The sequence below is a fragment of the Littorina saxatilis genome, linkage group LG3 (genome assembly GCF_037325665.1).
Source record: "Littorina saxatilis isolate snail1 linkage group LG3, US_GU_Lsax_2.0, whole genome shotgun sequence".
Taxonomy (NCBI): Eukaryota; Metazoa; Mollusca; class Gastropoda; order Littorinimorpha; family Littorinidae; genus Littorina; species Littorina saxatilis.
The window spans coordinates 23,775,180-23,802,501 of NC_090247.1; the positions used below are offsets into that span (position 1 = coordinate 23,775,180).

Below are 27,322 nucleotides of genomic sequence, written 5' to 3' on the forward strand. Positions count from 1 at the left end.
GGAGTCGATGGGCCCCGAGCTGGAGGCGGCTGTGGAGGAGGCCACCGTCACCATGGAGGAGATCGCCAAGGACACCAAGGTGGCCGAGGAAACCAAGATGGTAGGTACTCATAGACCATTATAGACCAGCATAGACCAACATAGACGAGATCCCAAGGGACACCAAGGTGGCCGAGGAAACCAAGATTGTTAAGTACACATAGACCATTAAAGACCAGTGTAGACCATTATAGACCCGTATAGACCAACATAGATCCGTAAAGAGCAACAGACCATTATAGACCAGCACAGGCCAATATAGACCAACATAGACCATTATTGATCCGTATAGACCCGTATAGAACAACATAGATCCGTATAGACCCGTAAAGACCAGTATTGACTAACATAGAGCCGTATAGACCTGTATAGACCAACATAGACCCAACGAGCCTCCTGCGACTTGTTTTCAGGGCATGCTAAATAACTCTTCCCCGAAGAAATTTCGTGCGATATTAACGCAATCCAAAGCCAGTGAACCCTGCTCTGTAAAATGTTGGTCCCACAAATATAACGAAAAGTATTGGGTCCTGGCAAGTGCATGTACAAGCGAAGAAAGATTAAAGTTACTCCAATGGAAAATTTTACATAATATTTATCCCACAAATATTTTATTGCATAAAATGAAGTTAAAAGAAAATAGTTTATGTAGTCTTTGTAATGAAATGGATTATATTGAACACTTCTTTTGGAAATGTAGCAAAATGAAATTGTTTTGGGAAAATGTTAGGAGATGTATATTTGTTAATACGGGAGAAAATATTATATTAACAGAAAAAGATGTATTGTTTGGTTATTCTCCAGAAGTGCAAACCTCCATAAACAAAATTATTAATCATATTTTGCTCTTTTCAAAAATGTGTATCAGTAAGTATAGATATGGTAGGCCTATTGATATAAATGTGATGTTAGGATATGAATTAGCGTGGAGATATTTCAGTATTGAGTAAATGTTGAAGGATGAATGATGATACGTTGTAGACAGATGCTTGATTTTTTTTGGATTAAAAGCCCCACAATGATGTGCTTGGCAAATTAAAAAAAACGAAACAAACAAACCCCATAGACCCGTATAAACCAGCATAGACCAACATAGACCATGGCCTGAGACACCAAGGTGGCCCAGGAAACCCAGATTGTAAGTGCACATAGACCATTTTATACCAGCATAGACCATTATAGTCCATGGTAGCCCAACGTAGACCATACTAGACCCGTATAGACCAGATCGCCAGCGACACCTCGGCGGCTGAGGAAACCAAGATCGTAAGTACACGTAGACCATTGTATAAATAAATCCCTGCCCCTTGAATCCGTGGTTGAGATATGTGCGCGATATAAATTGCATGAAATAAAATAAAATAAATAAATGAATAAAATTGTAGACCAACATACACCATTATAGACCAACAGAGACCAGATGGCCTGAGACACCAAAGGTGACCGAGGAAACCAAGATTGTACACATAGACCAACATAGACCAGTGAAGACCAGTAAAGGCCAGATTGCCTCGGGCATCAACGTGACCAATATTGTCTATCGATCCAGGTCCTCAAGCTGAACAAAATGGTTACGCAAAACTTAATATGTTATACCTCCCTTTCGCAGTGGTTCATGCACTTCTCTATCACAGTAATTGCTGTAATCGTCTCTGAAGGTCTCAATGCCTCCCCCTGACATCATGTGCTGTGTGTTGCCCGTGCAGGTCGTGGAGGAGAAGAAGGCGGTAGCGGCCGTCAAGACGACCGAGGCCCAGGCCATAGCGGACGACGCGCAGAAAGACCTGAACGCCGCGCTGCCAGCCCTGGAGGCCGCCCTGGCCAGCCTCAAGTCGCTCAACAAGGCGGACATCACGGAGGTGCGGGCCCTGCAGCGGCCCCCTGCTGGCGTCAGCCTGGTGATGGAGGCGGTCTGCATCATGAAGAACATCAAGCCCAAGAGGCTCAATAATGAAAAGGTCAGCAGGACCGCCACTAACACACTGTACAACTCACACACACACACACGCACGCACACACACACACACACACACACACACACACACACACACACACACACACGGACACGCGCACGCAAACGCACACACACACACACGCACATACACACATGCACACACACACACGGGCGCACGCACTCACACACGCACAAAACACGCACACGCATGCACACTCACACACACACACATACCACACACACACACACACACTGACGCATGCATGCGCACACACATACACACATACACACGCACGCACGTACGCACACACACACACACACACACATACACACACACACACACACACACACACACACACACACACACACACACACACACACACACACAGATCTCGTTGCACAAACTTTACGTTGGTGTCACTCCACTAACTCACTGTTTCAAACACACACACACACACACACACACACACACACACACACACACACACACATACACACACACACACACACACCCACACACACACATCTCGTTATTATTAGTTGTTTCTAATATGCTGACTTGTAGCAAATGGTAACAGACATGTCGAGAACATGAATTACCATCATGAGCCGGATGCGAATGCAAATATCAATTTTGAGACATGACTGTTATCATTTGCTAACTGTCAGTATATTAGAAACTAGATCAATACCCGCTTTGCCGGGTACGGCTTCGCCGGGAAGAAGTCGAGCCGAATACCCGGCTGCGCCGGGGACCCGGCTTAGCCGGGTGTACGCCGGCGCACCGCACGAAGGAAGGGAGATAAACGCGCAAAACACTGGAGAAGAGTAAAAATAGTATAACGGGAATTTATCCTACATACGTGAGAGAGACACCCGTGAGATAATAATCGTTCAAATCACACGTGTGTATATCATGTAAATGAGGTCATGTCAAGCAAGTCTGGCAGGGACCTGTTTTTCCACTGCTCATGATGCCAAAGTCACCGAGACAAACGTCATTATAGAAACACAAATTGCGCTCGCTAATTACCCTCGATGAATCTTTAGAACTAACACGTCACGCCACACTTTCCGAGTGACGTTTCTTTGCTTTGACGTATTAGATTGCACGAGGCTTTAGAATAGATCGAGGTTCCAAAACAAGCGTCTTCAATTAGTTGCCTCGACTGCAAGACATTTTCAGTAAAATACACGTAAGTAGGGGAAGGGCCCCTAATATGGACCACTTTTTGTTTATTGCTGATAACTAGCTTGTTTTCGTGCAAAGAAGTTTCATTTTGTGTTTGGTAGTCCTTCTTTCTTGGGTGAACCGTTAGGCCTAATTAAAGTAAAATAGCTTTGATACACATTCAGCAAAAATTAAATACAGAAAAAAATCACAAAGGGTCCATATTTGGAGCCTGGGCGCCTAATATGGACCAGTGAAGCGGCCTTCACGAATCACTGTAAAAAGCCCCCTATATTTCAAAATAACATGATACAAATAAGTGTACAAGTCAGCCTATTTAAAATATGCTCTAGATTTATCTGTTTCGGGTTGATGAGAGCATTATTTGAAGCACACCAGGAAACTAAAGAAGCTTATCAAAAGCAGAGTGAAAATAAGTGAAATTATCAACTTCCACGAAAAGAAGACTTTTTGTTGCATTTTTTTTTAATCTCGAGGGCTAGTTATAGGTTATTACCAGCAAGCTTCTTAATGAATTAATGAAAATAGCCTTTAGCTTTTATTTTCTTCGATTTGTTGAAGGTGGTCCATATTAGGGGACTCGCACATACTTTGAGATTTTGTTATTATTTTTTGTTTGCAGTAGAAACTCGGGGTCAACACTGCTAAAATGTAACAAATACGGTTTTAGCTGTCATATATAGCCATTTCTGTTTGATAAAAGCTTTGGCTGTAGACAGAAACGAGTCCGTTTTAGGCGGCAAATTTAGAGTGAACGCTGCCAAAAGTGAAAAAAGAGAAAAAGCCTAACGGGTTTGAGATTTGTGTTTCTGCAACTGTTTTGACATGTGCAATTTATCCAAAGAGGGTGAATACAGCGAATAAAACTTTTTTGAGCGCTCTAGCGCCGTTAGTTGGTGGTGGTCCATATTAGGAGCCGGTCCATATTAGGAGCCCTTCCCCTACAGTATGTAGGATAAACAGAATACTACATGGCTTGCTGTGTCGTACCAGATTTACACTCGTTGCTTTTTGACTCACATGCGAAGCAAAAGTGAGTCTATGTACTCACCCGAGTCGTCCGTCCGTCCGTCCGTCCGTCCGTCCGGACGTCCGGCCGTCCAGAAAACTTTAACGTTGGATATTTCTTGGACACTATTCAGTCTATCAGTACCAAATTTGGCAAGATGGTCTATGATGACAAGGCCCCAAAAAACATACATAGCATCTTGACCTTGCTTCAAGGTCAAGGTCGCAGGGGCCATAAATGTTGTCTAAAAAACAGCTATTTTTCCCATTTTTGACTCACATGCGAAGCAAAAGTGAGTCTATGTACTCACCCGAGTCGTCCGTCCGTCCGTCCGTCCGTCCGGCCGGCCGGCCGGCCGGCCGTCCGGAAAACTTTAACGTTGGATATTTCTTGGACACTATTCAGTCTATCAGTACCAAATTTGGCAAGATGGTGTATGATGACAAGGCCCCAAAAAACATACATAGCATCTTGACCTTGCTTCAAGGTCAAGGTCGCAGGGGCCATAAATGTTGTCTAAAAAACAGCTATTTTTCACATTTTTCCCATTTTCTCTGAAGTTTTTGAGATTGAATACCTCACCTATATATGATATATAGGGCAAAGTAAGCCCCATCTTTTGATACCAGTTTGGTTTACCTTGCTTCAAGGTCAAGGTCACAGGAGCTCTTCAAAGTTGGATTGTATACATATTTTGAAGTGACCTTGACCCTGAACTATGGAAGATAACTGTTTCAAACTTAAAAATTATGTGGGGCACATGTTATGCTTTCATCATGAGACACATTTGGTCCCATATGATCAAGGTCAAGGTCACTTTGACCCTTATGAAATGTGACCAAAATAAGGTAGTGAACCACTAAAAGTGACCATATCTCATGGTAGAAAGAGCCAATAAGCACCATTGTACTTCCTATGTCTTGAATTAACAGCTTTGTGTTGCATGACCTTGACCTTGGGTCAAGGTCACATGTATTTTGGTAGGAAAAATGTGTAAAGCAGAAGGTCAAGCATGTGAGTCGTATGGGCTTTGCCCTTCTTGTTCACATTTTCTCTGAAGTTTTTGAGATTGAATACCTCACCTATATATGATATATAGGGCAAAGTAAGCCCCATCTTTTGATACCAGTTTGGTTTACCTTGCTTCAAGGTCAGGGTCACAGGAGCTCTTCAAAGTTGGATTGTATACATATTTTGAAGTGACCTTGACCCTGAACTATGGAAGATAACTGTTTAAAACTTAAAAATTATGTGGGGCACATGTTATGCTTTCATCATGAGACACATTTGGTCACATATGATCAAGGTCAAGGTCACTTTGACCCTTATGAAATGTGACCAAAATAAGGTAGTGAACCACTAAAAGTGACCATATCTCATGGTAGAAAGAGCCAATAAGCACCATTGTACTTCCTATGTCTTGAATTAACAGCTTTGTGTTGCATGACCTTGGATGACCTTGACCTTGGGTCAAGGTCACATGTATTTTGGTAGGAAAAATGTGTAAAGCAGTTCTTAGTGTATGATGTCATTGCTAGGTTTAGTTATTTGACCTTGACCCTGAAGGTCAAGGTCATGTAAAGGTCAAGGTCAAGCATGTGAGTCGTATGGGCTTTGCCCTTCTTGTTCAAATAGTGAACAGCTCGCTTTCGCTCGCAGTTCAATATTTAAAAAAACAACTCGTGTAAATCTGGTACGACACAGCAAGCCATGTAGTATTCTCTATATGGATTGAGCGTTGTCGACAGTGACCTTCTAAAAATAGAAACGGGAATATGGATTGACGCCAAACGAAGGAAGGGAGATAAACGCTGAAAACACTGGAGAAGATAAGGAAGAGTTACTGGGAATGGATCCAGAGAAAAACCAAAATCGGTTCAGCTGAGAGCACGTGTTGAAATATCTCATCAAGCAGGTTGTGTCCGGGGTGTAGCTGAATATGGCCACCAAATTTGAAACAGATCCATCGAGAACCTTGGGCGTGCATCGCGGACACACACACACACACACACACACACACACACACACACACACACACACACAGACACAAGTCGTATATATATATATAGATAACGGTTTTATGACTGTCTATTTCGACCAAAAGAAATTTCAAAGCGACCCCGCGAATTAGACAGAACAGCCGCAATGGGAGTTGGATCGCTCCTATCAGATTATGCCTGTCAGTCAAGGCTGTCTTGTTAATGTTTAATGACGCTATTCACCTTAGAAGGTACCACGTGCCAGGGGTGTCCAAGAGCTACACACAGTTGATGTGATCCACAGGGCGTGAAGTACGACGACTACTGGGACGTGGGCAAGGCCTTGCTGCAAGACCCAGGCAAGTTCCTCGACTCGCTCTTCAACTACGACAAAGAGAACATCCCTGAGGACGTCATCAAGAGGATCCAGCCCTACATCGACAACGAGAACTTCACGCCGGCTGCTATTGCCAAGGTCCGTATGCTTGGACACTTTTAGGGTGGCTTTTTCACAATCTCACTGTGATCTAAGAATAAAGCTTTGGACGAACAACACACTTTACATTTGTGTTCTTGCTTGCAAGAGCCGCCTTCACGCAATGTCTACCGCAACACGGTGGCCTAGTGGTAAGGCGTCCGCCCAGTGAGCGGGAGGTCGTGGGTTCGAACCCCGGCCGGATCATACCTAAGACTTTAAAATTGGCAATCTAGTGGCTGCTCCGCCTGGCGTCTGGCATTATGGGGTTAGTGCTAGGACTGCTTGGTCCGGTGTCAGAATAATGTGACTGGGTGAGACATGAAGCCTGTGCCGCGACTTCTGTCTTGTGTGTGGCGCACGTTAAATGTCAAAGCAGCACCGCCCTGATATCACCCTTCGTGGTGGACTGGGCGTTAAGCAAACAAACAAACAATTAAACACGCAATGTACTGCCATCATGTGATTGTGCTCAGTGTCTCAAACATCTTGTGCAAGGGTTTTGGCGACATGCATGTAGAGCTGTAGTTAGCAAGTTAGACCTTACCTCGTTGACACCCCCCCGCGGGTTAGGGGGAAGAATTTACCCGATGCTCCCCAGCATGTGACTTTGCTGTAAGAGGCGACTAACGGATTCTGCCTCTCCTTTTACCCTTGTTAAGTGTTTCTTGTATAGAATATAGTCAATGTTTGTAAAGATTTTAGTCAAGCAGTATGTAAGAAATGTTAAGTCCTTTGTACTGGAAACTTTCATTCTCCCAGTAAGGTAATAATTATATTGTACTACGTTGCAAGCCCCTGGAGCAAATTTTTTATTAGTGCTTTTGTGAACAAGAAACAATCAACAAGTGGCTCTATCCCATCCCCCCCCCCCCCCTTTCCCCGTCGCGATATAACCTTCGTGGTTGAAAACGACGTTAAACACCAAATAAAGAAAGAAAGACCTCGTTGACAATACATGCATGCTCCTACCGACATGTCAGCTGACTGTGTTGTCCAAAGCACGTCCCAAAGTTTGCTAGAAAACGTCCTTGTGCATAGGTCAATGAATGAGAGAACTACTAGCTGCGACTGCTACTGTTTCTGCTTTCATCGTTGGAATATCGGTACATCACCTGAAATAAGCCTCACCTTGTTTTCTGGCCACCAGATGTCGAAGGTGTGCACGTCTATTTGCCAGTGGTTGCGCGCCATGTTGACATTGTCCCCTACTCTATCAGGTATCCAAGGCATGCACGTCTATCTGCCAGTGGGTGCGCGCCATGTTGACATTGTCCCCTACTCTATCAGGTATCCAAGGCATGCACGTCTATCTGCCAGTGGGTGCGCGCCATGTTGACATTGTCCCCTACTCTATCTGGTATCCAAGGCATGCACGTCTATCTGCCAGTGGGTGCGCGCCATGTTGACATTGTCCCCTACTCTATCAGGTATCCAAGGCATGCACGTCTATCTGCCAGTGGGTGCGCGCCATGTTGACATTGTCCCCTACTCTATCAGGTATCCAAGGCATGCACGTCTATCTGCCAGTGGGTGCGCGCCATGTTGACATTGTCCCCTACTCTATCAGGTATCCAAGGCATGCACGTCTATCTGCCAGTGGGTGCGCGCCATGTTGACATTGTCCCCTACTCTATCAGGTATCCAAGGCATGCACGTCTATCTGCCAGTGGGTGCGCGCCATGTTGACATTGTCCCCTACTCTATCAGGTATCCAAGGCATGCACGTCTATCTTCCAGTGGGTGCGCGCCATGTTGACATTGTCCCCTACTCTATCAGGTATCCAAGGCATGCACGTCTATCTGCCAGTGGGTGCGCGCCATGTTGACATTGTCCCCTACTCTATCAGGTATCCAAGGCATGCACGTCTATCTGCCAGTGGGTGCGCGCCATGTTGACATTGTCCCCTACTCTATCAGGTATCCAAGGCATGCACGTCTATCTGCCAGTGGGCACGCGCCATGCACACGTACTATTTCGTGGCCAAGGCTGTGGCGCCAAAACGTGCGGCGCTGAAGAACGCTCAGGACGAGCTGGACGAGACGCAGAAGATTCTGTGGGATGCCCAAAAGACGCTGAAGGAGGTGGAGGACGGGCTCAACAAGATGCAGAAGCGATACGCCGCCTGTGTCAAGAAGAAGAAGGACCTCGAGCACAAGTGTAAGCAGTGCGAGGCCAGGCTCATCAGGGCTGACAAGGTAAGGCTGTGGTACTACGTCTTTGTGTGTTGTGTTAGGCCAGGCTCATCATGTTGACTTGCCACACTGTGTGGTGATGGTTTGGCTGATTCACTGCTGATGGTGTGGTAATAGTAGTGTTACGTTTTGACTGACAGCTGAATGTGGTTGTGATGCTGTTACAATGTTGACAGTGGTAATATAGTAGAGTGGGAATGACTGCTCAGTGTAGTGAAGCTGTTACACACTTGACAGTGGTGGTACTAGATGACTGACCGCTGTTTGTGGTTGTGAAGATGTTACACTGATGTTACAGATAGTATGGTAAGGGTAGTGTCACATGTTAACTGACTTCTCTGTTGTGGTGTGTGTGTGTGTGTGCGTGCGTGTGTGTGTGTGTGTTTGTGTGTGTGTGCGTGCGTGTGTACGTGTGTGTGTATGTGCGCGCCTGTGCCTGCGTGTGTGTGTGTGTGCGCGCGCGTGTGTGTGTGTGTGTGTATGTGTGTGTGCGTGTGTGTTTGTGTGTTTGTGTGTGTGTGTATGTATGTGTGTGTGTATGTGTGTGTGTGTATGTGTGTGTGTGTGTGTGTGTGTGTGTGTGTGTTCAGCTGATCAACGGGCTAGCGGACGAGAAGGGGCGGTGGATCGAGTCAGTGGACCGGCTGGAGCGCCTAGTGATACTGATCATAGGCGACGTCCTCGTGTCGGCGGCTTCCGTCGCCTACCTCGGGCCCTTCACCGTGAGTCTTGCTACCCTGTATTGTTACACACATCTGATCGTCCACCCCCCCCCCCCCCTTCACCCCCCCCCCCCCCCCCCCCCCCCCCCGCCCCCCGTCCACCTCGCTTAGTCACCTCGACCATTCACCGTGGGTCTTGCCTGCACCGGGCACTGTGCCTTGTCTTGTGACACACATCTGATCGTACACACCAACACACCCCCCCCCCCCCCCCCCCGTCCCTTTAGTCCCCTCGGGCCCTTCGCCATGAGTTTTGCCTGCACCGGGCACTGTGTTGGGCTCTGTCTTGTATCACACATCTGACCGCACACACCCCATCTTAGTCACCTACAAAGGACTAAAGAGCTCCCTTTAAGGTAACTGTCCTGGGCACAGTGCAGACAGGTAACTCGCATCATCCCTGCCAACTCTTCTAAGTGAAAACAAGTCGCGTAAGGCGAAAATACAACATTTAGTCAAGTAGCTGTCGAACTCACAGAATGAAACTGAACGCAATGCCATTTTTCAGCAAGACCGTATACTCGTAGCATCGTCAGTCCACCGCTCATGGCAAAGGCAGTGAAATTGACAAGAAGAGCGGGGTAGTAGTTGCGCTAAGAAGGATAGCACGCTTTTCTGTACCTCTCTTTGTTTTAACTTTCTGCGCGTGTTTTTAATCCAAACATATCATATCTATATGTTTTTGGAATCAGGAACCGACAAGGAATAAGATGAAAGTGTTTTTAAATTGATTTCGACAATTTAATTTTGATAATAATTTTTATAAATTTAATTTTCAGAGCTTGTTTTTAATCCAAATATAACATATTTATATGTTTTTGGAATCAGAAAATGATGGAGAATAAGATGAACGTAAATTTGGATCGTTTTATAAATTTTTTTTTTTTTTTACAATTTTCAGATTTTTAATGACCAAAGTCATTAATTAATTTTTAAGCCACCAAGCTGAAATGCAATACCGAAGTCCGGGCTTCGTCGAAGATTACTTGACCAAAGTTTCAACCAATTTGATTGAAAAATGAGGGCGTGACAGTGCCGCCTCAACTTTCACGAAAAGCCGGATATGACGTCATCAAAGACATTTATCAAAAAAATGAAAAAAAAGTATGGGGATTTCATACCCAGGAACTCTCATGTCAAATTTCATAAAGATCGGTCCAGTAGTTTAGTCTGAATCGCTCTACACACACACACAGACAGACACACACACACACACACACACACACACGCACATACACCACGACCCTCGTCTCGATTCCCCCCTCTACGTTAGAACATTTAGTCAAAACTTGACTAAATGTAAAAAGACGCCTCGTGAAGGCGCAGTCCTCCAAGTATAATCGACTGGGTGCTCCTCCTCAGACAGGGCCAGGCTTTTATAAAGTATGAAGCCATCTCTCTAGTGGGACACCTTGTGGTATGAAGCCATCTCTCATGCTAGACACCTTGTGGTGTAAAGTCATCTCTTTAGTGGGACACCTTGTGGTGTGAAGCCATCTCTCTAGTGGGCCACCTTGTGGTATGAAGCCATCTCTCATGCTAGACACCTTGTGGTGTGAAGCCATCTCTCATGCTAGACACCTTGTGGTGTGAAGCCATCTCTCTAGTGGGACACCTTGTGGTGTGAAGCCATCTCTATAGTGGGACACCTTGTGGTATGAAGCCATCTCTCATGCTAGACACCTTGTGGTGTGAAGCCATCTTTCTAGTGGGACACCTTGTGGTGTGAAGCCATCTCTCTAGTGGGACACCTTGTGGTATGAAGCCATCTCTCATGCTAGACACCTTGTGGTGTGAAGCCATCTCTCTAGTGGGACACCTTGTAGTGTGAAGCCATCTCTCTAGTGGGACACCTTGTGGTATGAAGCCATCTCTCATGCTAGACACCTTGTGGTGTGAAGCCATCTCTCATGCTAGACACCTTGTGGTGTGAAGCCATCTCTCTAGTGGGACACCTTGTGGTGTGAAGCCATCTCTCTAGTGGGACACCTTGTAGTATGAAGCCATCTCTCATGCTAGACACCTTGTGGTGTGAAGCCATCTCTCATGCTAGACACCTTGTGGTGTGAAGCCATCTCTCTAGTGGGACACCTTGTGGTGTGAAGCCATCTCTCATGCTAGACACCTTGTGGTGTGAAGCCATCTCTCATGCTAGACACCTTGTGGTGTGAAGCCATCTCTCATGCCAGACACCTTGTGGTATGAAGCCATCTCTCATGCTAGACACCTTGTAGTATGAAGCCATCTCTCATGCTATACACCTTGTGGTGTGAAGCCATCTCTCATGCTAGACACCTTGTGGTGTGAAGCCATCTCTCATGCTAGACACCTTGTGGTATGAAGCCATCTCTCATGCTAGACAGCTTGTAGTATGAAGCCATCTCTCTAGTGGGACACCTTGTGGTGTGAAGCCATCTCTCTAGTGGGACACCTTGTAGTGTGAAGCCATCTCTCTAGTGGGACACCTTGTGGTGTGAAGCCATCTCACATGCTAGACTCCTTGTGGTGTGAAGCCATCTCTCTAGTGGGACACCTTGTGGTATGAAGCCATCTCTCATGCTAGACACCTTGTAGTGTGAAGCCATCTTTCTAGTGGGACACCTTGTGGTGTGAAGCCATCTCTCTAGTGGGACACCTTGTGTTATGAAGCCATCTCTCATGCTAGACACCTTGTAGTATGAAGCCATCTCTCATGCTAGACACCTTGTGGTGTGAAGCCATCTCTCATGCTAGACACCTTGTGGTGTGAAGCCATCCCTCTAGTTGGACACCTTGTGGTGTGAAGCCATCTCTCTAGTGGGACACATTGTGGCGTGAAGCCATCTCTCATGCTAGACACCTTGTGGTGTGAAGCCATCTCTCTAGTGGGACACCTTGTGGTGTGAAGCCATCTCTCTAGTGGGACACCTTGAGGTGTGAAGCCATCTCTCTAGTGGGACACCTTGTGGTAAGCAGCCATCTCTCATGCTAGACACCTTGTGGTGTGAAGCCATCTCTCTAGTGGGACACCTTGTGGTGTGAAGCCATCTCTCTAGTGGGACACCTTGTGGTGTCTTCTTGTCGTTCGTTGTTAGATCGTCAGTCCGGACTGCAGGGCGAAACGTGCTGTCCTCTCCCAGTCCTCTTTGGGGCCGTATAGCTTCTTTGGTAGCGCTGTCTCCTCTGGCCAGATGGTGTCCCTTAGAGCACTGTGGTTTGGACAAGCCTGCAGGATGTTCTCTGCTGTCTGATTCTTGCCACACGGACATAGGAGGGAGGGAACTAGCTTCAGGTTTGTGGCCATATGATGGTTTAGTCTGTTATGTCCAGTGCGGAGTCTAAGTAGGACGACTTGTTCTTCACGTTGGAGCAGGTGGTAGTCATCTTTCTCCGCTCTGGTTTTCCTCTTGTTTTTGATGATTGTCTTTTTTCCTTGTACTGCATCTGGGACGTGAACTGTTCCTTTGAGGCACCTTCCTTGGCAAGTTTGTCTGCAGCCTCGTTTCCTGCTATGTCACAATGAGCTGGCACCCACTGAAGCACGACCCTTCGGTTCTGAGCAACCTGTTGGAGGGCGTTGTTGAGCTCAGTTTCTTTGTTGGCAGACAGAGCTTGGAGTGCTGACATTGCGTCTGTCAGAAAGACGACCCGAGGACATTCATGGTCTGATCCGTCAACTATTGTGGCTGCTGTCTTCAAGGCCTGTACTTCTGCACTATAGTTGGTGCTGTGCAAACCTGTGGGGATGCTCGCTGTTTGTGCCTCTCCCTCTGGGTACCGAACTAGAACGCCGGCTCCTCCATCTCTCACAGCATCAGTGGCTGACCCATCAGTGTAGGCGTGGATCCACGCTTCTTCAGGGTAGTGGTCTGCAATCATGGCCAGGGTAAGCGCCTTCTTACTGGTGTCACTCATGTCCCGTGATGTCACGCCTTTCACAGTTGTGTTGATCTCGAGGACCCTCTGGTTGGCTTCCCAAGGTGTTGGGCATGTTCCTGTGGCATCGAGCGGCAGAGTGCTTTCCGGCAGGTGGGGTAGGTACTGTCGCTTGAGGCTTCTGTTTTGGTGCACACAGCTTGAGCGTTTCAGCCATCTCTCATGCTAGACACCTTGTGGTGTGAAGCCATCTCTCTAGTGGGACAGCCTATGGTGTGAAGCCATCTCTCTAGTGGGACACCTTGTGGTGTGAAGCCATCTCTTTAGTGGGACACCTTGTGGTGTAAAGCCATCTCTCTAGTGGGACACCTTGTGATGTGAAGCCATCTCTCTAGTGGGACACATTGGGGTGTGAAACCATCTCTCTAGTGGGACACCTTGTGGTGTTAAGCCATCTCTCATGCTAGACACCTTGTGGTGTGAAGCCATCTCTCATGCTAGACACCTTGTTGTGTGAAGCCATCTCTCTAGTGGGACACCTTGTGGTGTGAAGCCATCTTTCTAGTGGGACACCTTGTGGTGTGAAGCCATCTCTCTAGTGGGACACCTTGTAGTGTGAAGCCATCTCTCTAGTGGGACACCTTGTGGTATGAAGTCATCTCTCATGCTAGACACCTTGTGGTGTGAAGCCATCTTTCATGCTAGACACCTTGTGGTGTGAAGCCATCTCTCTAGTGGGACACCTTGTGGTATGAAGCCATATCTCATGCTAGACACCTTGTGGTGTGAAGCCATCTCTCTAGTGGGACACCTTGTGGTATGAAGCCATCTCTCATGCTAGACACCTTGTGGTGTGAAGCCATCTCTCTGATTTGTGTGCATAGTAGCGTTTTTGTGTGGAATTAATTTCTTAAAAGCCACTGAGATGACGTCGTTGACTTGTGTGTGTTGTACAGAGTAAGATAGACCAGTGTGTTGTGTGTTACACAGAGTGAGATAGACCTGTGTGTTGTGTGTTGTACAGAGTGAGATAGACCTGTATGTTGTACAGAGTGAGATAGACCTGTGTGTTGTACAGAGTAAGATAGACCAGTGTGTTGTGTGTTACACAGAGTGAGATAGACCGGTGTGTTGTGTGTTGTACAGAGTAAGATAGACCTGTGTGTTGTACAGAGTGAGATAGACCCGTGTGTCGTGTGTTACACAGAGTGAGAACCGACAACGCATGAGGGCGCTGTGGATGGAAGAGATGGACCAATGTGGTGTGTGTTGTACAGAGTGAAATAAACAAGTGTGTTGTGTGTATGTGTTGTACAGAGTGAGATAGACAAGTGCAATGTGTGTGTTGTACAGGGTGAGATAGACTAGTGTGTGGTGTGTGTTGTACAGAGTGAGATAGACAAGTGTGTTGTGTGTGTTGTACAAAGTAAGATAGACAAGTGTGGTGTGTGTTGTACAGGGTGAGATAGACAAGTGTTGTGTGTGTGTTGTACAGAGTGAGATAGACAAGTGTTGTGTGTGTGTTGTACAGGTTGAGATAGACTAGTGTGGTGTGTGTGTTGTACAGGGTGAGATAGACAAGTGCTGTGTGTGTGTTGTACAGAGTGAGATAGACTAGTGTGTTGTGTGTGTGTTGTACAGAGTGAGATAGACAAGTGTGTTGTGTGTGTTGTACAGGGTAAGATAGACAAGTGTTGTGTGTGTGTTGTACAGAGTGAGATAGACAAGTGTTGTGTGTGTGTTGTACAGAGTGAGATAGACAAGTGTTGTGTGTGTGTTGTACAGAGTGAGATAGACAAGTGTTGTGTGTGTGTTGTACAGAGTGAGATAGACAAGTGTTGTGTGTGTGTTGTACAGAGTGAGATAGACAAGTGTTGTGTGTGTGTTGTACAGGGTGAGATAGACAAGTGTGTTGTGTGTGTGTTGTACAGAGTGAGATAGACAAGTGTTGTGTGTGTGTTGTACAGAGTGAGATAGACAAGTGTTGTGTGTGTGTTGTACAGAGTGAGATAGACAAGTGTTGTGTGTGTGTGTTGTACAGGGTGAGATAGACAAGTGTGTTGCGTGTGTGTTGTACAGAGTGAGATAGACAAGTGTGTTGTGTGTGTGTTGTACAGAGTGAGATAGACTAGTGTTGTGTGTGTGGTGTACAGAGTGAGATAGACAAGTGTTGTGTGTGTGTTGTACAGGGTGAGATAGACAAGTGTGTTGTGTGTGTGTTGTACAGAGTGAGATAGACAAGTGTTGTGTGTGTGTTGTACAGAGTGAGATAGACAAGTGTTGTGTGTGTTGTACAGGGTGAGATAGACAAGTGTGTTGTGTGTGTGTTGTACAGAGTGAGATAGACAAGTGTAGTGTGTGTGTTGTACAGAGTGAGATAGACAAGTGTGTGTGTTGTACAGAGTGAGATAGACAAGTGTTGTGTGTGTGTTGTACAGAGTGAGATAGACAAGTGTTGTGTGTGTGTTGTACAGAGTGAGATAGACAAGTGTGGTGTGTGTGTTGTGCAGAGTGAGATAGACAAGTGTTGTGTGTGTGTTGTACAGAGTGAGATAGACTAGTGTTGTGTGTGTGTTGTACAGAGTGAGATAGACCAGTGTATTGTGTGTGTTGTACAGAGCGAGTACCGACAACGCATGACGGCGCTGTGGGTGGAGGAGATCGACGCGTACAATGTGCCGCGCACGGATGACCCGAGCCTGGTCAGCACGATGAGCGACCCGGTCTGCATACGGAGCTGGCAGATCGCGGGGCTGCCCAAAGACAACCTGTCCATCGAGAACGGCGTCATCGTCATGTTCTCCCGCCGCTGGCCGCTATTCATCGACCCGCAGGGCCAGGCTAACAAGTGGGTCAAGAACATGGTACGTCACGTAACACACAGCGGTGTGAAGGTCAGGGTCAGGCCAACAAGTGGGTCAAGAACATGGTACGTCATGTGACACACTCTGTGTGAAGGTCAGGGCCAGACCAACAAGTGGGTCAAGAACATGGTACGTCACTTGACACATAGCGGGGTGAAGGTCAGGGCCAGGCCAACAAGTGGGTTAAGAACATGGTACGTTTCAACACCGGGACAACGTGCAATACTCTGTGCTTTTCGCGGGTTGTGGTGGTGTGGTGCTGGTATTTTTATGTGGTGGAGGGCTTAGGGCGCTGACCAACAGAATCAGAATTTATTGTCATTAAAGCACATAGCCTATTGACACATTCAAGTGGGTCAAGAAGAGGATAAGCCACCAAGGTCATGTGCAACATCCTGTGGGTTAGGGTGGTGTGGATGAATGTTAGGAGGATGGCTGAGTTCCCTGACCCTACGGTTCAAGCCAAAAAGTGAGTCGAGGTCAAGGTAAGAACACGTAACGTCACTAACGCCACGTGCATGTATGTGCAGGAGAAGGGGAACAGCATCGAGGTGGTGAAGATGTCTGATCGGGAGTTCCTGAGGACGATGGAGAACGCCGTGAGGTTCGGCAAGCCCTGCCTGCTGGAGAACGTCGCCACGGAGCTCGACCCCGCCCTCGAGCCCGTGCTGCTGCGTCAGGTAATACTGATTATTGTGTTGTGCTGCTTTAGTTGTGCTTTCCCAGGTCATATTGACATCAGGTGCCTGTGTAGCCAGCCAGTGGTGTCGCGGCAGGTAGTGGCAGTGCACTCAGTGTTAGGTCTTGCTGTTGTCAGCTGCCTTGGACTTTGCATCACAGATTTGATGTACACTCCACGCTTCAACCTGTGTTTTTGGTGTGTGTGTGTGCAGACGTTCAAACAGCAAGGCACAACGGTGATCAAGCTCGGGGACTCTGTGATCCCCTACCACAAGGACTTCAAGATGTTCATCACCACTAAGCTGCCCAACCCGCACTACACGCCAGAAGTCTCCACCAAGGTCACGCTCGTCAACTTCACCCTATCACAAAGGTCAGCGACCCCCTCCTCCCCTTCCCCTACAAAGCACACTGGGCTATCTTTCACAACACTCTGCCTGTTACGACCGTGTCTGTGTTGCAGCAGTCTTTTGCTAACATCAGTCTGTGTAACCCTCTGTGTGTTACAGCAGTGTATCAGTAACATCAGTCTGTGTTACAGCCCTCTGTGTGTTACAGCAATGTATCTGTAACATCAGTCTGTGTTACAGCCGTCTATGTGTTACGGCAGTGTATCTGTAACATCAGTCTGTGTTGCAGCCGTCTATGTGTTATAGCAGTGTATCTGTAACATCAGTCTGTGTTACAGCCGTCTATGTGTTACAGCCGCGTGTGTGTGTGTGTGTGCGTGTGTGTGTGCGTGCGTGTGTGGGTGTGTGTGACCATGTTTGAATTTATTCGGATTTAGTTCTCTTTCCTTGTTTGTATTATGATTGTGTAAGTGTAAAGCGCTCTGGGCTCGTTACCACGAGGTTTACGCGCTATCTAAGTAATCGTTATTATTATTATTATTATCTGTAACATCAGTCTGTGTTACAGCCGTCTATGTGTTACATCAGTGTATCTGTAACATCAGTCTGTGTTACAGCCGTCTCTGTGTTACAGCAGTGTATCTGTAACATCAGTCTGTGTTACAGCCGTCTCTGTATTACTGCAGTGTATCTGTAACATTAGTCTGTGTTTCAGGCGTGTGTGTTACAGCAGTGTATCCGTAACATCAGTCTGTATTACAGCAGTGTATCCGTAACATCAGATCTGTGTTTCAGGAGTGTCCGTTACACCAGTCTCTGTGTTACAGAGGCCCACTCCGTTGCTAGGCATCGCCGTGGCCCAGGATGAACATTGTTATATCAGTCTCTGTGTCACATCACTCTCTGTTTTATATAATTATCTGTTTTATCTGTGTCACAGCGACCTACAGGACCAGCTGCTCGGCTTAGCGGTGGCCCAGGATCACTCTCTATGTCACATCACTCTGTGTTATAACTGTAGATCTGTTTTATCTGTGTCACAGCGACCTACAGGACCAGCTGCTCGGCTTAGCGGTGGCCCAGGATCACTCTCTATGTCACATCACTCTGTGTTATAACTGTAGATCTGTTTTATCTGTGTCACTGCGACCTACAGGACCAGCTGCTGGGCATAGCGGTGGCCCAGGATCACTATCTGTGTCACATCACTCTCTGTGTCACAGCGGCCTACATGACCAGCTGCTGGGCATAGCGGTGGCCCAGGATCACTCTCTATGTCACATCACTCTATGTGTCAGCGGCCTACAGGACCAGCTGCTTGGCATAGCGGTGGCCCAGGATCACTCTCTATGTCACATCACTCTATGTTTCACAGCGGCTTACAGGACCAGCTGCTGGGCATAGCGGTGGCCCAGGAGCGGCCGGACCTGGAGGATCTGAAGAACCAGCTGATCGTCAACAACGCCACCATGAAGGCGGAGCTGAAGAGCATCGAGGACAAGATCCTCTACAAACTGAGCACCTCGGAGGGCAGCCCCGTGGACGACATCGACCTCATCCACACGCTGGAGGCCTCCAAGCTCACCTCCACGGAGATCAAGGTGAGGGACAACCCACACTCCAAGCCTACCTACCTCCCTCCCTCCCTTCCTCCCTCCCACTCTCTATCCCTCCCTCCCTCGGGGACTGGCGCACAGTGTGAATGTTGAGGCAGCTTTAGATAGTTCATTTCACGTCTTTGCCAGGGATGGTCGTCTTGTTGACACAGCAGTGACGACTGCCCTCCATGTCCGTCTCAGTGTGCAGCCACCAGAAGACGTGCCACGCTGAGCTCAGTCTACTCTTTTACGGTGACCATCTACTTGCTTGTCAACCGTACACCTTTCAAACACTTAGCCACTGTGAAAAAATGATAGTTTAAATGAGTTCATTCCTTTGTTGTTAGGCAATAAACGAGTAAAAAAAAATCGCTGGATGTACAAAAAATATGTGAAAAACCTATTTCTCCATATAACGTTGATGATAAAATCGTTTATTTAACGTCACTCTGAAAAAACATTGGCGACATTTGTCTTAGATTAAAAAAACACACAGGCGCGCACACAAACTTTTCCTTTATGTACAGTGGTTCACCCCCCTCCCACCCCCGCACACTCTCGTTCATCTAATTAAAAGTGGTAATAAGAGATTCTTGGATATAAAAGGGTATTCTTAAAGGTTCTGATAAAAATCATATAACGTGAGAGATATAAATATATATATATCTTTGCCGTCCCCCAGGCCAAGGTGTCGGCAGCGGAGGCGACCGAGAAGGACATCGACCTGACTCGCAGCCAGTACATCCCTGTGGCGGTCAACGCCATGGTGCTCTTCTTCTGCGTGTCCGACATGTGCAACATCGACCCCATGTACCAGTACTCGCTCGACTGGTTCGTCAATATCTTCGTCAACAGCATGGAGCACTGTCCCAAGGCCGGTAAGCATGTAACGTTAGTAACGCTAAGATAAGTCACGATAAGATGTACCAGTGCTCGCTCGACTGGATCGTCAACATCTTCGTCAACAGCATGGAACACTATCCCAAGGCCGGTAAGAATGTAACATTAGTTACGGTGGGATAATTTTACGATAAGGTGAGATAAGTTACGATAAGATCAGATAAGTTACGATAAGATGTACCAGTACTCGTTTGACTGGTTCGTCAATAGCAAGGAACACTGCCCCAAGGCCGGTCAGTCTGTAACATTAGTAACGGTGGGATAAATTACAATAAGATCGGATAGATGATACGATCAGATAAGTAACGATAAGATCAGATAAGTTACAATAAGATCAGATAAGTTACGATAAGATGTACCAGTACTCTCTCGACTGGTTCGTCAACATCGTCGTCAACAGCATGGAACACTATCCCAAGGCCGGTCAGTTCAAACTATAACTTACCATGAGTTGTGATAGGATGAGATAAGTTGCGATAGGATGAGATAAGTAACGATACATACGTTGAGATACGTTACGATAGGATGAGATAAGATTAGATAAGTAACGATACGTACGAAGAGATACGTTACGATAAGATGAGATAAGTAACGATACGTACGCTGAGATACCTTACAATAAGATGAGATAAATTGCGACAAGATGAGATGAGTTGCGATAGGATGAGATACGTACGTTACGATAGGATGAGATAAGATGAGATAAGGTGCTATAAGATGAGATACGTATACGATAGGATGAGATAAGTCACGATAAGATTAAATAAGTTGCGATAAGATGAGATACGTGACGATAGGATGAGATAAGTTGCGATAAGATGAGATACGTTACGATAGGATGAGATAAGTTGCAATAAGATGAGATAAGTTGCAATAGAATGAGATAAGTAACAATACGTAAGATGAGATACGTTACGATAGGATGAGATAAGTTGCAATAGTATGAGATAAATTGCGATAAGATGAGATAATAGGAGATAATTTACGATGAGATAAGTTGCGATAGGATGAGATAAGTTACGATAAGATGAGATAAGTTGCGATAGGATGAGATAAGTTATGATAAGATGAGATAAGTTACAATAAGATGAGATAAGTTAAGATGAGATGTTACGATAAGATGAGATAAGTTGCGATAGGATGAGATTAGATGAGATAAATTGCGATAGAATGAGATAAGATTAAATAAGTTACGATAAGATGATATAAGTTGCGATAAGATGAGAAAAGCAAAACCCCGCGTTCTGCAAAAGCGCGCGAAACAAGTTTTTTTTCCCTTTTAAAGTCAACCCTTAGCATATGCGCTGCTAGGGATTTACCTATTCTTGTGTCACGAATCCGTGACAGATATGAGAGAAGTTAGGAAAATAGAAAAGATATGTGAGACGACTTGTTTCAGACACAATGGAAGGGCGTATCGAGAACATCAACACCACGTTCACCTTCACTCTGTACTGCAACGTGTGTCGCTCGCTGTTCGAGAAACACAAGCTGCTCTTCGCCTTTCTGCTGTGTGCCAGAGTGGGCCAGCACCACAGCCACATTGACATGGTCAGCGTTCACACACACACACACACACACACACACCAGCACCACAGCCACAGCCACATTGACATGGTCAGCCTGCACACACACACACACACACACACACACACACGCACACACACACACACACACACACACACACACGCACACTGAATTGATCAATTGAGTTCATTCTATTTATGTTAGTAGGTTTCTGTGACTGTGCGTGTGTATGTGCTTTTAAAAGAGAGAGACAGAGAGACTGACAGATCTTTGCTGTGGGATTTAGTATGACATGTGTTTACCATTTGTACATACTTCTCCATACACACAAGAACATTGCACATTTATATAACAAATAAGACACTTTCGCCACCTTGTATTCACCTTCACTCTTCGGTGAAGTGACAAACACTCTCGCCACACGTAGCGTATCAACCTTCACTCTTCGGTGAAATGACAAACACTCTCGCCACACGTAGCGTATCCACCTTCACTCTTCGGTGAAATGACGAACACTCTCGCCACACGTAGCGTATCCACCTTCACTCTTCGGTGAAATGACAAACACTCTCGTCACATGTGGCGTATCCAGCTTCACTCTTCGGTGAAATGACGAACACTCTCGCCCCACGTAGCGTATCCACCTTCACTCTTCGGTGAAATGACAAACACTCTCGCCACACATTGCGTATCCATCGACACTCTTCGGTGAAATGACGAACACTCTCGCCACACGTAGCGTATCCACCTTCACTCTTCGGTGAAATGACGAACACTCGCCACATGTAGCGTATCCACCTTCACTCTTCGGTGAAATGACGAACACTCTCGCCACACATAGCGTATCCATCTTCACTCTTCGGTGAAATGACAAACACTCTCGCCACACATAGCGTATCCATCTTCACTCTTCGGTGAAATGACGAACACTCCCGCCACATGTAGCGTATCCACCTTCACTCTTCGGTGAAATGACAAACACTCTCGCCGCATGTAGCGTATCCACCTTCACTCTTCGGTGAAATGATAAACACTCTCGCCACACGTAGCGTATCAACCTTCACTCTTCGGTGAAATGACGCACACTCTCGCCACACATAGCGTATCCACCTTCACTCTTCGGTGAAATGACGAACACTCTCGCCCCACGTAGCGTATCCACCTTCACTCTTCGGTGAAATGACGAACACTCTCGTCACACGTAGCGTATCCACCTTCACTCTTCGGTGAAATGATAAACACTCTCGCCACACGTAGCGTATCAACCTTCACTCTTCGGTGAAATGACGCACACTCTCGCCACACATAGCGTATCCACCTTCACTCTTCGGTGAAATGACGAACACTCTCGCCCCACGTAGCGTATCCACCTTCACTCTTCGGTGAAATGACAAACACTCTCGTCACAAGTAGCGTATACACCTTCACTCTTCGGTGAAATGACGAACACTCTCGTCACATGTAGCGTATCCAGCTTCACTCTTCGGTGAAATGACGAACACTCTCGCCCCACGTAGCGTATCCACCTTCACTCTTCGGTGAAATGACAAACACTCTCGCCACATGTAGCGTATTCACCTTCACTCTTCGGTGAAATGACAAACACTCTCGTCACATGTAGCGTATACACCCTCACTCTTCGGTGAAATGACGAACACTCTCGTCACATGTAGCGTATCCAGCTTCACTCTTCGGTGAAATGACGAACACTCGCGCCCCACGTAGCGTATCCACCTTCACTCTTCGGTGAAATGACGAACACTCTCCCCCCACGTAGCTTGTCTGTGGTTGCAGGATGAGTACCGGCACTTTGTGGCAGGCGGCATCACGCACCGCGAGACGGACAACCCGGCCCCGGACTGGATCTCGGACCGGTCGTGGAAGGAGATCCTGTCGTTAGCCGGCCTGAGCCACTTCGGACCCTTCGTCGACGACTTCGGCAACCACCTCCGCGCCTTCAAGGCCATCTTTGACAAAGCCGAGCCTCACAGGTACACTCGCTGCTGTGATGACACCACAATATTACCCAATATTGACGGACTGTGTGATGATATCTTCTGCTATGATCTGTTGAGACAGTGATATCAAAGTCGAGACTGGAGGTCGAGATTTTGATATCACTGTCGAAACAGACCAATAGCAGAAGATATCATCACACAGTCAGTCAATGTTAGATGTATTGCTAATTCTCTGGACACTTTGTATTTACTGTAAAGAAATTACAAAAGTATTTGTCTCAGTTTTGGCTGTTCCATATCCCTCCCTCTGATTATTATTTCTTTTTGTTCACTCTTTTCTTGTACTTTTCAGTATTTCAAAATGTCTTTTCTTTCAAAAAGTCTTTAGTCACTTGCTCAACTAAACTCTGGGATCATTACATTTTCATATATATTTGTTTGTTTTTAAATTTAGGTGTTTTTGTTTTTGAAGTGGGGAAGCAATAAAGAGGTCGTCGATATCAAAACTGATATCGACGGAAATGTCGTCGATATCACTTTTACAATGAGCTCAGTTTTGCCCAATTGACCAATGGAAATCCACGTAACATATGAAATAGCAATATGTCTTGATATGTGTGTGACTGAACTGTAAATAATGTTATGTTGTTGTTGTATTTTATCCAATGATTGTACAGCGCTTTGAGCAGGGTTAATCCCTGGATACATGCGTTATATAAATATTCTGCATTATTATTATTATTACCATTAACTGAACTGTTATCTGAAAAAAGAAAAAAAAAGAATACCTCATTCACACGTGGAGGCCAAGTGCTCTGTGCAGGGTGGTGATATGTATGTTACACCTCCGTTCATCCATGGTATGGCGTGATATCTCGTCGAGACAGGGTCAATGAATAGTATGACGTCACTGGAGGCTTTGTCGATCAATCAACTAATTAGAGTTTTCATTCATTGTTTTGTTTTCCTTGTTACTGTGGCTGTGCAGACCTTATATCTCAGTTTACTTGATAAATAGGTAAAAGTGTTTGCTTGCAGAATTACAGAGACAACGAACGGAGGTCATGGGATATACACGTGCAGAGCACGCTGTGCAGAGAGGCCCTACCAAGGTGGTGGGACGAGCAGTTTGACAGCTTTCAGAAGATGATGGTGGTGATATACACGTCTATTGTACACTCTGCAGAGAGGCTCTACCAGGGAGGTGGGACGAGACGTTTGACAGGTTTCAGGAGATGCTGGTGGTGATGTATTGTACACTGTGCAGGGGGGCCCTACCAGGGCAGGGAGGTGGGACGAGCAGTTTGACAGCTTTCAGATGATGCTGGAGGTGATATACACTGTGTATTGTACACAGTGCAGAGAGGCCCTACCAGGGAGGTGGAACGAGCAGTTTGACAGCTTTCAGAAGATGCTGGTGGTGATATATACACTGTGTATTGTACACTGTGCAGAGCGGCCCTACCAGGGAAGTGGAACGAGGAGTTTGACAGCTTTCAGAAGATGATGGTGGTCAAGGCCCTGAGACTGGACAAGGTGACCAACGCCATGCAGGACTACGTGGCCGACAAGCTGGGCCAGAAGTTCATCGAGCCACAGGTCTGTAGGACACACACTGCATCACTCACCAGTTAGTCATTGTAATCAGCTATATTCGTACCAGCTGTACCAGAAGTTCATCGACACTCACTTCTTTACTTACCCTAGTCTTTCGGATGAGACGAAAAACCGAGGTCCCTTCGTGTACACTACATTGGGGTGTGCACGTTAAAGATCCCACGATTGACAAAAGGGTCTTTCCTGGCAAAATTGTATAGGCATAGATAAAAATGTCCCACCAAAATACCCGTGTGACTTGGAATAATAGGCCGTGAAAAGTAGGATATGCGCCGAAATGGCTGCGATCTGCTGGCCGATGTGAATGCGTGATGTATTGTGTAAAACAAATTCCATCTCAAACGGCATAAATAAATCCCTGCGCCTTGAATATGTGCGCGATATAAATTGCATAAAATAAAAATTAAAAATAAAAACATAAATCCCTGTGCTTAGAACTGTACCCACGGAATACGCGCGATATAAGCCTCATATTGATTGATTGATCACTGAGTCATTGTAACAAGTTGTGTTCGGATGTATTGGTGGGCGGACAGACGACTGGCCGTCCGTCTGTGAACAAACTTAACGATGGAGTTTTCTGGGCTGTTATTGAAGTTTCACACACTTTCAAGATGTGATGACCTGCACACATGACCCTTCTTTTGGGTCTAGATAGAACTTTGAAACTTCACAACAGTCAGCGATTTGTTGAGCTCCGAGTATGAGGCAAATGTGGTTGGCCCTCGTACAATGTCGGGTCAAGTTTTGGTCAAAACTAGAAAATTATGATTTTCTTGACCCTTTTTTGAGCACTTACACTCAGTTTGTAACGAACGCGCACACATTAGAATTACCACGGGTTTTTTTGTGTGCACTTTTCACTTTGCTAGACTTGTAGCTTCAAACTGATTAAATGTATCCTGTGTGACTATGTGTGCAGACTGTCCAGCTGTCGGACGTGTTTGCCGAGTCGTCTCCCGTCACCCCCCTCATCTTCATCCTGTCCACCGGCACGGACCCCGCCGCCGCGCTCTACAAGCTGGCCGAGGAGATGAAGTTCCTCAAGAAACTAAGCGCCATCTCTCTGGGCCAGGGACAGGTAGGTCTCCACACCTGTTGTCTGTGTGTACGGTAAAGATGGACCACTAGATGAAGTTCCTCAAGAAACTGTGCGCCATCTCTCTGGGCCAGGGACAGGTAGGTGTCTACACCTGTTGTCTGTGTGTACGGTAAAGCTGGCCGAGGAGATGAAGTTCCTCAAGAAACTGAGCGCCATCTCTCTGGGCCAGGGACAGGTAGGTCTCCACACCTGTTGTCTGTGTGTACGGCAAAGCTGGCCGAGGAGATGAAGTTCCTCAAGAAACTGAGCGCCATCTCTCTGGGCCAGGGACAGGTAGGTCTCCACACCTGTTGTCTGTGTGTACGGTAAAGCTGGCCGAGGAGATGAAGTTCCTCAAGAAACTGAGCGCCATCTCTCTGGGCCAGGGACAGGTAGGTCTCCACACCTGTTGTCTGTGTGTACGGTAGAGGTGGGATATTTCTCCGGTGCATTCCAGGCGTAAGTATGTTTTCTTCTCTCGTGTCGTCACAGTAGTAAGACTGTATAAGTGCACAATAAATGCGCATTATCAATAAATGTCGGGAATTGTTTTGCACCGACATGATTTCATGTGACCCGAAGCAGGTCAAGGTGCTGTTCTTCCTGAAAAGTGTGTGTGGCGTCATCATGTCTAACTGTTGACAGGGTCCGCTGGCTGAAGAACTGATGCGGGGCGGAGGAGGGGAGGTGGGCCACGGTGTTGTGACGTCATATTGTGACGTCATGGTATGACGTCATTGTGTGACGTCATCATATCTCACTGTTGTCAGGGACCGCTGGCTGAAGAACTGATGCGGGGCGCGGTGGAGGAGGGGAGGTGGGTGTTGTGACGTCATGGTGTGACGTCAAGTTGTCACTGTTGACAGGGACCGCTGGCCGAAGAACTGATGCGGATCGTGGTGGAGTAGGGGAGGTGGGTGTTGTGATGTCATAGGGTGACGTCATGGTGTGACGTCAAGTTGTCACTGTTGACAATGACCGCTGGCCGAAGAACTGATGCGGATCGCGGTGGAGCAGGGGAGGTGGATGTTGTGACGTCATAGGGTGACGTCATGGTGTGACGTCAAGTTGTCACTGTTGACAGGGACCGCTGGCCGAAGAACTGATGCGGATCGCGGTGGAGCAGGGGAGGTGGGTGTTCTTCCAGAACTGTCACCTGGCGCCCAGCTGGATGCCCATGCTGGAGCTACTCGTGGAACAGCTGGAAGGCATGAAGGTCAGACCTCTCTCACTGCTCACCTCTTGCTTCTTTCCTCTGTCCTTCTATTTACTGTACAGGTGTAAGTCAGACCTCTCCCACTGCTCACCTCTTGCTTCTTTCCTCT

The 27,322-nt window shown here is 46.7% G+C and overlaps 1 protein-coding gene across 1 annotated transcript in view; it reads left to right on the top strand.

Moving 5' to 3' along the window:
- Positions 1-27,322, top strand: part of LOC138961925 (dynein axonemal heavy chain 1-like) — a 158,284-nt gene that overhangs the window by 108,067 nt on the left and 22,895 nt on the right. The window contains exons 55-69 of the mRNA XM_070333604.1: positions 1-100; positions 1,746-1,997; positions 6,478-6,648; positions 8,569-8,847; positions 9,435-9,566; positions 16,040-16,285; positions 16,816-16,965; positions 17,179-17,339; positions 18,692-18,917; positions 19,597-19,792; positions 21,214-21,365; positions 23,136-23,332; positions 24,754-24,898; positions 25,839-25,997; positions 27,082-27,213. The exon at positions 1-100 is cut by the window's left edge and continues 44 nt beyond it. Coding sequence (XP_070189705.1) covers positions 1-100; positions 1,746-1,997; positions 6,478-6,648; positions 8,569-8,847; positions 9,435-9,566; positions 16,040-16,285; positions 16,816-16,965; positions 17,179-17,339; positions 18,692-18,917; positions 19,597-19,792; positions 21,214-21,365; positions 23,136-23,332; positions 24,754-24,898; positions 25,839-25,997; positions 27,082-27,213 — 2,698 coding nt within the window. The remainder of the gene's footprint in view (positions 101-1,745; positions 1,998-6,477; positions 6,649-8,568; positions 8,848-9,434; positions 9,567-16,039; positions 16,286-16,815; positions 16,966-17,178; positions 17,340-18,691; positions 18,918-19,596; positions 19,793-21,213; positions 21,366-23,135; positions 23,333-24,753; positions 24,899-25,838; positions 25,998-27,081; positions 27,214-27,322) is intronic.